Source organism: Schistocerca serialis, chromosome 2 (genome assembly GCF_023864345.2).
Source record: "Schistocerca serialis cubense isolate TAMUIC-IGC-003099 chromosome 2, iqSchSeri2.2, whole genome shotgun sequence".
Lineage (NCBI taxonomy): Eukaryota > Metazoa > Arthropoda > Insecta > Orthoptera > Acrididae > Schistocerca > Schistocerca serialis.
Window position 1 is genome coordinate 958,339,575 of NC_064639.1, and position 14,906 is coordinate 958,354,480.

A 14,906-nucleotide genomic window follows, 5' to 3' on the forward strand; every position below is an offset into this window, starting at 1 on the left:
AGTTCCTAGCACTGCAGAAAATAATCAAAATCCAGGAATCTTTGAGTAGACTGTTGGAAGACAACACACACACACACACACACACAAATATTTTGATCTTACATACTGAGTGATCCATTTTGAATTCAAGCTTGTACTAAAGGCATCTCACTGTTTGTGATGAGACTTGAAAAGGATGAATCATCCTAAATAATTATTGCAAACCCTGACTAGTACAGATCCGTGACTAGTAAAGATCTGCTTTCACAAGTAGTAGAGGAATAATAAACTAATGAAATTAATGATTTACCAAAACCTGCTTTACAATGAAAAGTTGTGAGAAATGTGTGAAAACTAGTGGAAAGACATGGCTTAATAAGTTTCTAATGAAGTGAGTGTGTAATTTCAGTACAGTACATACTGATCAGCAGAACATTGTGACCACTGACCTACTATTGATATAAAGCTGCCCAGGTGATAGCAGCACCACCTGATGACGAATGACTGCTAGTCAGACACACGCACTGTGCATGTAGTAATGGTGAGCGGGCTGGCCATGTGTAGAATGGGAAGGCGTGCAATCTATCTGCTTTTGACCATGGGCAGACTGTGGTGACCCAGAGACTTGGCATGAGCATTTTGGAGTCTGCATGACTTGTCGGGTATTGGAGGAGTGCTGTGGTGAGTGTCTCCAAAATGTGGCATAATGAAGGGGAAACCACGTCCAGACATTGTGGGGTTGGGTGGCCATCTTTTATTACAGATGTCAGACATAATAAGCTGGGCAGACTGGTAAAACAGGACAGATGGTGAACTGCTGCAGAACTAACATCAGACTTTAGTGCTGGGCAGAGTACAAGTGTGTCTGAACACACTCTGCACCAAATACTCCTAACGATGAGCCTCCAGAGCTGACGACCCGTGCTTGTGCCAATGTTAACACCATGACATAGGCAACTATGACTGAAATGGGCATGTGATGATCAGCTCTGGATACCGGCATGGCAGAGCATTGTATGGTCTGACGAATCCTGGTACCTCCTTCATCATGTCGATGGGAGGGTGCTAATCCATCGTCTTCCAGGGGAACAGCTCCTTGACATCTGCAGGGCTGAGACAAGCTGGTGGTGGCTCTATTATGCTCTGGGTAACATTCACATGGGTATCTATGGGTCCAGTGGAGATCACGCAAGGCACCATGGTGGCCAAGGAATATCTTACACTGGTTGCAGACCAAATACACCCCTTCACGATGATCACATTTCCCAATGGCAGTGGTATTTTTTAACAAGATAATGCACCATGTCACAAGGCCAGGAGTGTGATGGAGTGGTTTGAGGAACACAGTGGCAAGTTCCAGTTGATGTGCTGGTCCACCAACTTGCCAGATCTGAGCTCGATCGAACACATCTGAGATGTGATTGATCGCGGCATCACAGCTCATCCCCCCCCCCCCCCCCCCCGAATTTATGGGCATTAGAGGTGACTTGTGTGTGCAGATGTGGTGCCAACTCTCTCCGGTGACCTAACAAGGCATCACTGCTTCAGCGCCATGATGCATCACAGCTATTATCCATGCCAAAGGTGGACATACTGGCTATTAGGTAGGTGGTCATAATGTTCTGGCTGATCAGTGTACTTGTTGTTCCTGTTAATAGCCTGGGTATGCTATTAATTGATAGTGTAAGAGTTGGTGATTATTATATTCACCTGTTATGTTTCAATATATAAATAGCACAGGAACTATTAATGTGAGAGTTACTGCTTATGCCAAGAACTGCTGAAAACTTTTTGGTGCAGTTTTATTGCAGTTGTCTACTCTATCTTGTTTCTGTAACTTTACTACAAACAATTTAATTTCTGTTTGCAGCATTTTAAATTTCAATGTAGCTTATTTAGAGTTTATTACCTTCTCATGCAACTTCAGTGTTGCTTACTTAGTTTCAGTTTCCTAATTGCTCAAAAGTGGCTACATAATTTACCATGGTCTAAAAGCTGTGCACTATACCACTTGGCTTCATACAGTAGGTCCCAGTCCATTGTTCTTGAGAATAGGTAGAGTGAAACACAAAGCATAACAAATATCACTGGCTTCACCTGCTTGCTCTATTACTGACACCCACAGGAAAGAAGCATCTGAGAAGTGAATAACAGTGTCATGCAGATATGCTGTAGCATCAATTAGCATAACTACGATTTTGCAAAGCAGTGTACTGGCCACTGGGTTTTATGTGACCCATGCCCTCTCCCCCCTACTCTTCTAATCCTTCAAGTCCCTTGCCTTCACTGTTATTGAACACACCTGTGATGCCATAAATCAATATATGTGTACTTTGGACACAGCTCTGATTGATCTCTGAGAGTGGTGAGTGGTAATTTAAATGATTAATGGAAAATCTCATATAAGATGTGAAACAAATACTAACAAAGAGATAGAGGGGCTGGCCAGTACTTACCTCAGCTCAGTACAGCCGATAGATACACATAAAACAGAACTGAAAATTTACATTCCTAGCTTTCGGAACTTTGTTCCTTCATCAGGGAGGAGAGAGGGGAAAAAAGGGAAGAAGGGAAAGTGGATTCAGTTACTCACAACCCAGGTTATGAAGCAACAGGGAAAGGTAAACAGGGAGGGTAGCAAGGATGGAGGCATGGTTGTCAGAGGGAAGCCAAAGATATTCTACTGTAAGTACTGTGCCAGCTTCAAACCAAAGAGGATGCATACAGAAGTAAAGAGGTATATAGTATAAAGATAAACACAACTATGTAGGATGAAAAGATGCGTGAATGGCTAAAGAGGAAAGGGAAAGAGGAGAAGACTGAAGAGTGAATGGGAGTGAGGTTGTTTAACGTAGGTTCAGTCCAGGGGGATGGCGGGATGAAAGGATGTGTTGGAGTGCAAGTTCCCATCTCCGCAGTTCAGAGGGACTGGTGTTGGGTGGGAGAAGCCAAATGGCACATACGGTGTAGCAGGTTCCTAGGTCCCTAGAATTATGCTGGAGGGCATGCTCCGCTACTGGGTATTGGGCATCTCCTAGGCGGACAGTTCGTCTGTGTCCGTTCATGCGCTCAGCCAGTTTGGTTGTTGTCATGCCGATGTAAAAGGCTGTGCAGTGCAGGCATGTCAGTTGATAAATGACATGTGCAGTTTCACATGTAGCCCTGCCTTGAATTGTGTATGTTTTACCAGTAGCGGGGCTGGAGTAGGTGGTTGTGGGGGGATGCATGGGGCAGGTTTTGCAGCGGGTTCGGTTACAGGGGTAGGAACCGTTGGGTAGAGAAGGTAGTCTGGGAATATTGTAGGGTTTAACAAGGATGTTACGGAGGTTAGGGGGGCGACGAAAGGCAACTCTGGGTGGTGTGGGGAGAATTTTGTCAAGGGATGATCTCATTTCAGGGGTTGACTTGAGAAAGTCATATCCCTGGCGGAGTAATTTGTTGATGTTTTCGAGACCAGGATAATATTGGGTGACAAGGGGGATGCTTCTGTGTGGTCTGGGGGTAGGAACATTGTTGTTGGACGGGGAGGAATGTATTGCTCGGGAAATCTGTTTGTGGACAAGGTCTGCAGGATAGTTGCGGGAGAGGAAAGCACTGGTCAGGTTATTGGTGTAGTTGTTGAGGGATTCGTCACTGGAGCAGATACGTTTGCCACGAATACCTAGGCTGTAGGGAAGGGAGCGTTTGATGTGGAAAGGATGGCAGCTATCAAAGTGAAGGTACTGTTGTTTGTTTGTGGGTTTGATATGGACAGAGGTGTGGATGTGAGCTTCAACAAGATGAAGGTCAACATCCAGGAAGGTGGCTTGGGTTTTGGAGAAGGACCAGGTGAAATTCAGAATCGGAAAGGAGTTGAGGTTATGGAGGAAATTAAGGAGTGTTTCTTCACCATGAGTCCAGACCACAAAGATGTCATCTATAAACCTATACCAGGCCAGGGGAAGCAGCTGTTGGGTCTTCAGGAAAGCCTCCTCCATGCGGCCCATGAAGAGGTTGGCATAGGAGGGAGCCATCCTGGTTCCCATGGCCATTCCCCTGATTTGTTTGTAGGTCTGGCCTTCAAAAGTGAAGTAATTATGGGTGAGGATGAAGTTGGTAAGTATGATAAGGAACGAGGTTTTTGGAAGATCCTACTCCAGCCCCGCTACTGGTAAAACATACACAATTCAAGGCAGGGCTACATGTGAAACTACACATGTCATTTATCAACTGACATGCCTGCACTGCACAGCCTTTTACATCGGCATGACAACAACCAAACTGGCTGAGCGCATGAACGGACACAGACGAACTGTCCGCCTAGGAGATGCCCAATACCCAGTAGCGGAGCATGCCCTCCAGCATAATTCTAGGGACCTAGGAACCTGCTACACCGTATGTGCCATTTGGCTTCTCCCACCCAACACCAGTCCCTCTGAACTGCGGAGATGGGAACTTGCACTCCAACACATCCTTTCATCCCGCCATCCCCCTGGACTGAACCTACGTTAAACAACCTCACTCCCATTCACTCTTCAGTCTTCTCCTCTTTCCCTTTCCTCTTTAGCCATTCACGCATCTTTTCATCCTACATAGTTGTGTTTATCTTTATACTATATACCTCTTTACTTCTGTATGCATCCTCTTTGGTTTGAAGCTGGCACAGTACTTACAGTAGAATATCTTTGGCTTCCCTCTGACAACCATGCCTCCATCCTTGCTACCCTCCCTGTTTACCTTTCCCTGTTGCTTCATAACCTGGGTTGTGAGTAACTGAATCCACTTTCCCTTCTTCCCTTTTTTCCCCTCTCTCCTCCCTGATGAAGGAACAAAGTTCCGAAAGCTAGGAATGTAAATTTTCAGTTCTGTTTTATGTGTATCTATCGGCTGTACTGAGCTGAGGTAAGTACTGGCCAGCCCCTCTATCTCTTTGTTAGTATTTGTTTCACATCTTATATGAGATTTTCCATTAATCATTTAGATCACCTATATGGTCCACATCCTTCATTGTTTTGTCCCTTTTGTTAGCTATCACTTACGTCTGTCATCTTAACACTTTCTCTTCTTCAGTGTTTTATATATACATAAATAAATATTTTCGTCACCAACTGTGCTAGTTTCATCTTCCTCCTATTATCTTGTTGCGTTTATAGTCCTCTTCTCTTTTTTATTTATTGATTTATTTATTCAACATTCCATAGTTTTAACGTTCGTTATTCGCTGTTTCCCAGCCAACAATCACTGCCAACAATCTCTTCCACACCTACCAGTTTCATCCATTTCCGTCGATTTCTTGTTGCTGGCGATATTTTTGTGCCATTGGCTATCTTTCTCTGCCACAAGAAAAATTTTTTGGGACATTTCTGCCCCACCCGCGATCTTTTTTGCGGCACCCGCGATCGACTTTGCGGCACGCGCGATCTTTTTGGCGGCACGCGCGATCGCTTTTGCGGCACGCGCGATCGCTTTTGCGGCACGCGCGATCTTTTTTCGCCACTCGCTTTCTCTGTTTTTGAGCTACGTGTGTTCTTTTTCCCCATCTGGACATACTTGCTTGGTCTGCTCAACTTTTTCCGTATTTTTCTTATTTAGTGGTCTTCCTTTGGTATTGAACATTACCAACACAATTTCTTTCCTTCTCGTCCTTCCCTCCGTGTTTTACTCCTTCTTATGATTACTATTTCAACTTTAGTTATTTAATTTCCCTACCCACCAGTTACCCACTATGTACCCTAATCCTATACCACATTATTTACATTCATTCCGGAAACATGCATTCACCGTAGCCAAACTGCAATCCCACATACTTTTCCTCCAGTCCTGCTTAACCTTTGGAATTACCCCTAAAGGGCTCACCTGAAAAGTTCCCATCTCCGGGTGCAATTCCTCCTTCCACCAGTCTCTCCTGGACTTCCAGAACCTTCAATCCTTAGCCCTTACCCAACTTGTCCTGAATCTCTACACTACTTCATGTAACCACCACTTCCAACAGCTCCTATCTCTCTTCAAAGTCCTCCACCTCTCAAACCCTTGCTTGGAGAACACACTGAGGAACATCATCCTAGAAGCCAGCTGCAAACTTGAGTTCCATGCCACACACCACCTGAAAAAGCTATCCACAGTGCTAGTGCAACACCTAAGAAGTGGGGTCCCTCTCCCTATCCCTCACAAACACCAACCACAACAGAACCTTCAACAAACCCCCCTCATAGCCAACATACCTAGCCTAGCCACCCTACTCAATCTCCCCATCCCAGCACATACCCCACACAGACCAATTCTCAACTATAACCACAGTCAAATGCCACATATCACCAGTCCCAATTCAGTCCTAAACCTCTCATCCAGATCCCTCTCTCCTCCAGAGACATCTGTTCTATCAAAAGGCTTAACCTTTAGCCCCACACCTAAATTCAACCACACTGCCCTGGTTAAAGATCTCCTCTCATTCACCCGGAACCTCAACTGGAAATATCACTTCACTACCCAAACACAGCCCCCAAGTACTAGACCCAGTGTTGAACCCTGTCTAGAACAGTTCCGACTGCCTTCTCAAAGGGATCCTCCTCCCCTCCCCCAAAACCATCCCTTGCAGACATTTCAGGAATTCCTCACATCCAGTGTTGCCTCCCAGTCCTTCTTGAAGAACATCCCGACAACCCCCAACATCACCCCAGCTGAATCCCGTGCCATTAGGGAGCTGAAAATAGACCGCTCTATTGTCATCCTCCCGGCGGATAAAGGCTCCACAACTGTCGTACTTGACCGTGTGGAGTATGTGGCAGAAGGACTGCGTCAACTCTCTGACACCTCAACCTACAAAGCTGTTACCCAGGATCCCATTCCCTTCATCCAGACTGAGCTGCAAAAAATCCTAAAAATCCAAGGTCCCTCACAAGGCCTCACAACAGCTTCCATAGACTTACTCACTCCACCTGAGCCACGTACCCCTACCTTCTACCTATTACCCAAAATCCACAAAGAGAACCATCCTGGCCGTCCCATTGTAGCAGGCTTCAAATCCCCAACCGAACGTATCTCAGCTCTGGTAGACCAGCACCTACAACCTATCACCCGCAGACTCCCATCCTACATCAAAGACACAACCCACTTCCTAGAACGCCTCAAATCCATTCCCACTCCTCTCCCACCTGAAACCTTTCTTGTCACCATAGATGCTACATCCCTTTACACAAACATCCCACATACCCATGGTCTCTCTGCCCTTGAGCACTACCTCTCCCAACGCCCACCCGAAGATCTTCCAAAAACCTCGTTCCTTATCACACTTACCAACTTCATCCTCACCCATAATTACTTCACTTTTGAAGGCCAGGCCTACAAACAAATCAGGGGAATGGCCATGGGAACCAGGATGGCTCCCTCCTATGCCAACCTCTTCATGGGCCGCATGGAGGAGGCTTTCCTGAAGACCCAACAGCTGCTTCCCCTGGCCTGGTATAGGTTTATAGATGACATCTTTGTGGTCTGGACTCATGGTGAAGAAACACTCCTTAATTTCCTCCATAACCTCAACTCCTTTCCGATTCTGAATTTCACCTGGTCCTTCTCCAAAACCCAAGCCACCTTCCTGGATGTTGACCTTCATCTTGTTGAAGCTCACATCCACACCTCTGTCCATATCAAACCCACAAACAAACAACAGTACCTTCACTTTGATGGCTGCCATCCTTTCCACATCAAACGCTCCCTTCCCTACAGCCTAGGTATTCGTGGCAAACGTATCTGCTCCAGTGACGAATCCCTCAACAACTACACCAATAACCTGACCAGTGCTTTCCTCTCCCGCAACTATCCTGCAGACCTTGTCCACAAACAGATTTCCCGAGCAATACATTCCTCCCCGTCCAACAACAATGTTCCTACCCCCAGACCACACAGAAGCATCCCCCTTGTCACCCAATATTATCCTGGTCTCGAAAACATCAACAAATTACTCCGCCAGGGATATGACTTTCTCAAGTCAACCCCTGAAATGAGATCATCCCTTGACAAAATTCTCCCCACACCACCCAGAGTTGCCTTTCGTCGCCCCCCTAACCTCCGTAACATCCTTGTTAAACCCTACAATATTCCCAGACTACCTTCTCTACCCAACGGTTCCTACCCCTGTAACCGAACCCGCTGCAAAACCTGCCCCATGCATCCCCCCACAACCACCTACTCCAGCCCCGCTACTGGTAAAACATACACAATTCAAGGCAGGGCTACATGTGAAACTGCACATGTCATTTATCAACTGACATGCCTGCACTGCACAGCCTTTTACATCGGCATGACAACAACCAAACTGGCTGAGCGCATGAACGGACACAGACGAACTGTCCGCCTAGGAGATGCCCAATACCCAGTAGCGGAGCATGCCCTCCAGCATAATTCTAGGGACCTAGGAACCTGCTACACCGTATGTGCCATTTGGCTTCTCCCACCCAACACCAGTCCCTCTGAACTGCGGAGATGGGAACTTGCACTCCAACACATCCTTTCATCCCGCCATCCCCCTGGACTGAACCTACGTTAAACAACCTCACTCCCATTCACTCTTCAGTCTTCTCCTCTTTCCCTTTCCTCTTTAGCCATTCACGCATCTTTTCATCCTACATAGTTGTGTTTATCTTTATACTATATACCTCTTTACTTCTGTATGCATCCTCTTTGGTTTGAAGCTGGCACAGTACTTACAGTAGAATATCTTTGGCTTCCCTCTGACAACCATGCCTCCATCCTTGCTACCCTCCGTGTTTACCTTTCCCTGTTGCTTCATAACCTGGGTTGTGAGTAACTGAATCCACTTTCCCTTCTTCCCTTTTTTTCCCCTCTCTCCTCCCTGATGAAGGAACAAAGTTCCGAAAGCTAGGAATGTAAATTTTCAGTTCTGTTTTATGTGTATCTATCGGCTGTACTGAGCTGAGGTAAGTACTGGCCAGCCCCTCTATCTCTTTGTTAGTGAGTGGTAATTTAACAGCTATAATGGTTCTCCAATACTGTTAGTGTTCTATGGAGTCCATACCACAATGTGTCAATATCGTCATAGGGGTAGGCGGAGGTGGAGGGGGCATGGAGTGGCAAGAGAGTGCTACAGCTTTCTAGGTTAATGAAAACAGAGAAATTATAGCTGAGGGAATTGTAAAATCTGAGGACATAGGCTATGATGAGAGGGAAAAGTCCAAGAATTAACCAATGACTGGCAGCAATGATTCAGTTGCAACCATTACAACTTCCTTTTTTGCGAATATGATGTTCTCATACATTTCTTTCACTGACTGTACAATCTGTATTGTCCCTGCTAGTGATCTTTGCACACAAGCTTATTCCACTAAAATATTCCTTACTTGAATTCTATTCTGTTCAGATGGAACAATATCAATTACAATATAGAAGTCTATACACATTATAAATTAACAATCAAAATTAAAGAGCCAAGTTAATTGAATGACAAATATTTTGACAACATTTACACAATGTGCCCAACAGCAATACATACCAACTCTGAGATGGAAGTTATTGAAGGAATGTTTGTTAACATCATCGAGACGTTGCTTCATTGCTAGAGCAAAATCAACAAGGGCACACAGATGTTCCAGTTCATCTTCATCTGGCTGTACACAAAAAAGTCAATAAACGTATGTTCTTTCATATTTAAGACAGAATATACTGGAACTGTTTTATTACATCATGTTATTCTTTGCAATATTAATTTATACATTTATAAAACTATGTGTCTTTGAAAGTACGTGCATTTACAACATTGTAAATAAATTTTTATAGCATTATCAAGCATTAACATCTCTATTTCGTAACTCACATTATACATAACATAAAGGACACAGATTTTGGGATTAAAAAAACTTACTATGAATCTGTCTAAACTATACTGATGGAGAATCATACAAATACTGAAACAAAATGCTGTGTATTCATAAATAAGGCAAATATAAACCAAGTCTGTGTCATTGTTCTTGGTGTTTTAACTTTTTTGAAATATATGTGATACTAGCAAGCAACTTGAAATGCACAAATGATACAGTCTAAAAGCAAAACTGATTGTAATACCTTGTGAGTGGGGTTTAGACCAGAAGCGGCCATATAAGTAGATGCAACTGTTTTGACTTTCTCAATGCACTTGAATCGCGGTTCATCTAAGAGCTCATCAAAGTCAGCTGTAAAAAACACACACAGATGAAACAGCAATAAATTATGACATGATACTACTGCAAATACATGACTGAGGAATACACAACTAGTCACTTGTTATGAGAAGCAATGGGTGGTTGGTAAACTGAATAGAAGAATTGTACCAAACTTTTAAACAGATTATCTCTTTGGGTGAAGCAATGAAAATCAGTATGTATGTGATGTTGAAGTGTAGTGATGCCAGAAGGTAAAGGGTCTCAAGGAAAAATGTGATACCAATTCGGCATTCAGCAGCCCTCCCCTTGTTAGACTTAAATTTGCAGTAGGGCTACCTAACTCTTCACCTCTCACTTTCTACTCCAAAGATCTCTTGGAAAAAGGTCTCTTTAGCTGATTATCTACAGAATTCATCATGTTGCTTGCACAATCAAGCCAACCAAAAGATAATGTTACATCTAAACAAAAGAATGTAGTTAGTTATGCTTAATAATTCAGTCAATGTAATCAGAGGAGATTTCTCTGACGTTGGAGAAACCACATGTGGAGTTCCCCAAGGATGAAACTAAGGTCCACCACTGTTCCTCATATATGTAAATGATCTTCCATCTAAAATACTACAAGCAGAATTAGTTATTTTATAAGTGGTAAACAATGTCATTGACTGGTTTTCTGGCATCTAGAGGTGTAACTCACAGTGAGAAAACAATAAACAGGGTTGAAGCTTCAAACATTTTAGTCATCCCTATTGATGAGAATTTAAATTGGAAAAAGCTCATTTCAAAAATCTTAAAACAGCATAGTTGAGCCACATTTGTACTTAGAATCATTGCAAATCTTGGGGAGAGATGAATCAGTGGGTTGACATATTTTGATATTTCCATTCATTAAGGTCATTTGGAATAATGTTCTGGGATAATGCATACTTAAGAAAGAAAGTCCTCATTGCTCAAAAATATGCTGTAAGAATAATATGTGGAGTTCAGCCACAATCATCTTGTAGACATCTGTTTAAGAAGTTGGGCATTCTGATTACTGCCTCACAAAATATTTATTCCCACATGAAGTTTGCTGTAAATAATTCACTGCAATTCAAAAGGAACACTGTTGTACAAAATTAAAATACCAGAGAAAAAATGAATCAAATAATTACTCAACTTTAAGGTTGTCTTAAGCACAGAAAAGGGGTGCATACTGCTGCAACTAAAATTTTTGGTCTCTTACCCAGTGATATAATTTGTCTTACACACAGAATAGGAAAATTTGAAAATGAACTAAAATGGTTTCTCCTTCACAACTCCTTCTATTCTGTTGAAGAATTTCTAATATTGTATTGTGTAAAAGGTGGTGGGAGGAATTACTATCTCATTTCCCTATATTTAATAACAACAATTAAAAAGAGACTTATGACTAATAAATCTTCAGCACACAGACATACTTACAAATTAATTTGCGATGTGAATGTATAGTTACACACTCCACATCATTACGAGTTACCATGCAAATGATCTGTGGAACATGAAACTAACTAATCAATGTTTCATTTGCATTTCATTGGCACTTCTGTTGTTTCAAAAACATATCAAAATCATCATTAAGTGAATTTAGAGAAACATAGAGTTTCACTGTAAATTTTTATGTAATGTACGTCACAAGAAGTATGTCAATTGCTTAAGTTAAGACAACAATTCTGTACTGAGCAATGTTATCCCTAGTCACTGGTTTTGCCAATAGACAGCAATGAAAATATGTCTTTATTGTATTTAATGTCTGAATATCTTTATAAAAACTAAAACTAAGCTTGTGCTTCAGATATCACAAATGAAAAAAGTCTTTTTTGTTATTTCAGAAACTGACATTGACACCCCAAGTGTTTTAGAGTAGGGTTCTGTCTAGGCCAAAAGAATTCACTTACTTAACAACACATTACTTTAGCACAATAATTATGGGTAGATGTCAGTCTATGCTTCTTTGAAACTGTCTCAACAAATTTGTCACTGCATGAACTTGGTCACTAGGAATCAGCATATGACTTAACTAACATTTTAAGGCTTTGACCCTCTGAGGTCTGTACAACATAAGAAAAGTCACCATAAGTTCATAAAAACTTTTCAATGTTGAGTGCCAAACGAAATGAAATCAAATCAAGTTTTTATTATCAATCACTATACTTCATATAATCAAAGATTTTGACATACTTGACTTGTTGATTCTAAATCTGTATATAAACTTAATCTATGGTAATAATACATATATTACTTCTTACAGCCAGGTGTTATATTACAAGCTTATCATTAAAAGTTTATATAATACAGGGGTATTGTTTGTGGCTAGGTAACATGGAACTTGCTCTATGTCTAGTCTAATGTAAATGCAATGTGTGTGTGTGTGTGTGTGTGTGTGTGTGTGTGTGTGTGTGTGTGTGTGTGTGTGTGTGTCTGGACATTAGATTTAGCTTTTCAAATAAAGATTTGTAGTGTTGTTTCTTTTTAGCTGCATGGTTTGGATGGCCTTTTTTTCTTTGAAGTCTAAAAGCTTTGAGTAGATTAGTTCTCTCAGACCCCTCCCCAGAAAATTATAATATACCTAGTGACTGACACATGAACAACGGAGGCCAAATACTTCCAGTATAAGATGTCATCTTTGTTCTGCCAATGGCCTTGTCAAAGATGTGCAGAGGATCAGACAGAGATTCTCTTGCACTGGGGTGGGAAACTGCCTCTAAAGGCTGAAGAATCAGCAATGATCATCAGCATGAGGATGAAGATTGCAATGGAAACCACTGCATTAAAGACTCATAATGTGTATCCATAGGACATGTGACCCGTAATTGAAGAAGTGTCGTGACGATCACTCCACTGGCAAAAGATTATGCATTAATTCACCACTAGGATTTCTGGTATGGGACTGCCAAGTGGTAGAAGACCATGAAAAAAGGCAGAATAACATTCTATATGTCAGAGGATGGAAAGTCACAAATTTGAACACATTAGGAAAGACAGAGAACTTGAAAAGGGAAATGCAAAGACTCAGTCTAGTTATAATAAGGGCCAGTGACATGAAATGGAAAGAAGATAAGTAATTACTGTCACATGAATATAGGGCAATATCAACAGTGGCAGAAAATGGTGTAACAGGAGTAGGATTCATTATGAATAGGAAAGTAGGGCACTGGGTGAGCTACTGGGAACAGCTCAGTGACAGGGTTGTTCTCTTCAGATTCAATAACAAACCAACGCCAACAATGATAGTTCAAGAATACATGTCAACGTTGCAAGCAGAACATGAAAAGACAGAGTCCTTATGTGAGGTGAATTCCGTATGTGAAGGAATACAAAAACCTGATAACTGTGGGGGATTGGAATGTGGTTGTAGGGGAAGAAATACAAGAAAGGGTTGCTGAAGAATATGGACTTGGCAGTAGGAATGAGAGAGGAGAAAGACTATCCGAGTGGTAAAATTGTCTCAGGTGATCAGCCAAATGGTGGTGTCATCTTGCCACAACATTTTAATGAATTTTGTGCCCATCATCCTCAGGTGAATGGATACAAAACTCATTGAAATGTTGAGGAGACAGAATGATGCCACCACTCGGCTGATCACCCAAGAAAACTTTTTTTTTTTTTTTTATTACACTGAGAAAGCCTGCTATGACATATAGACTAATTGAGTTCTGCAGTAAATTTTAGATGGTAATAGTGGAACTCTGCTCAAGAATCACAAATAACTACAAGTGACTACCATAGCAGAATACTGTCAAATGATATTTCACAAAACCCAAAGAATTTTTGATATTATGTAAAGCCTGTTAGTGGCACCAAAGTTGGTGTCCAGTCAATCATGGGTGAGTAAGAAACTGAAACTGAGAGTAGCAAAGCAAAAGCTGAAATGCTTAAGTCCATTTTCAAATGTTCATTTACACAGGAAAAATCAGCACAACTGCCACAATTTAATGCTCATACCACTGACAAGATGAATGAAATAAGTATTAATGTTAGTGATGTTGAGAAACAGCTGAAATCGTTAAATTGAACACAGCTCCAGGTCTCAAAGAAATCCCTGTCAGAGTCTGAATTTGTGGCTGAGTTAGCCCCTCTTCTAACTATAATACATCATAGATGCCTTGAGCAAAAAACCATACCCAATCCTTGTAAAAAAACATAGGTCACAACCATTGACAAGAATAATAGTAGAAATGATCTACAAAAGTACTGTCCAATATCCTTGACATCGATTTGTTGTAGACTCTTAGATCATATTCTGAGCTTAAACATAATGAGGTATCTTGAACACAATGACCTCCTCAATGCCAACCAGCATGGATTCCAAAAAACATTGATCATGTGAAACTCAACTCGCATTTTTCTCAACATGACATACTGAAAGCTCTGGATCAAGGCAAACAGGTATATATAGTACTTCTTGGTTTCTGAAACGCATTTGACTCAGTAACACACCTATGCTTATTGTAGAAAGTACGATCATATGAGGCATAAAATTAAATTAGTGACTGGACTGAGGACTCTTTGGTAGTGAGGCACAGCATTTTATCTTGGGTGGAATGTCATCATCAGATGTAGAAGTAACTTTGGGTTTGCTGCAGGGAAATGTGATAAGATGCTTGCTGAGCATGTTGTATATTAATGGCCCTGCACACAATATTAATAGTAACCTCGGACTTTTTGCAGATGATGCAGTTATCTATAATGAAGTACTGTCTGAAAGAGGCTGCATAAATATTCAGTCACATCTTGATAAGATTTCAAAGTGGTGCAAAATATTAAGAAAAGGATGGT

The 14,906-nt window shown here is 41.8% G+C and overlaps 1 protein-coding gene across 1 annotated transcript in view; it reads right to left on the reverse strand.

Annotated features, from left to right (window-relative positions):
• Window positions 1-14,906, reverse strand: part of LOC126458343 (adenylyl cyclase 78C-like) — a 788,789-nt gene that overhangs the window by 15,195 nt on the left and 758,688 nt on the right. The window contains exons 18-19 of the mRNA XM_050095308.1: window positions 10,033-10,139; window positions 9,464-9,578 (exon numbers count right to left, since the gene is read on the reverse strand). Of these exons, the coding sequence (XP_049951265.1) occupies window positions 9,464-9,578; window positions 10,033-10,139 (222 nt within the window). The remainder of the gene's footprint in view (window positions 1-9,463; window positions 9,579-10,032; window positions 10,140-14,906) is intronic.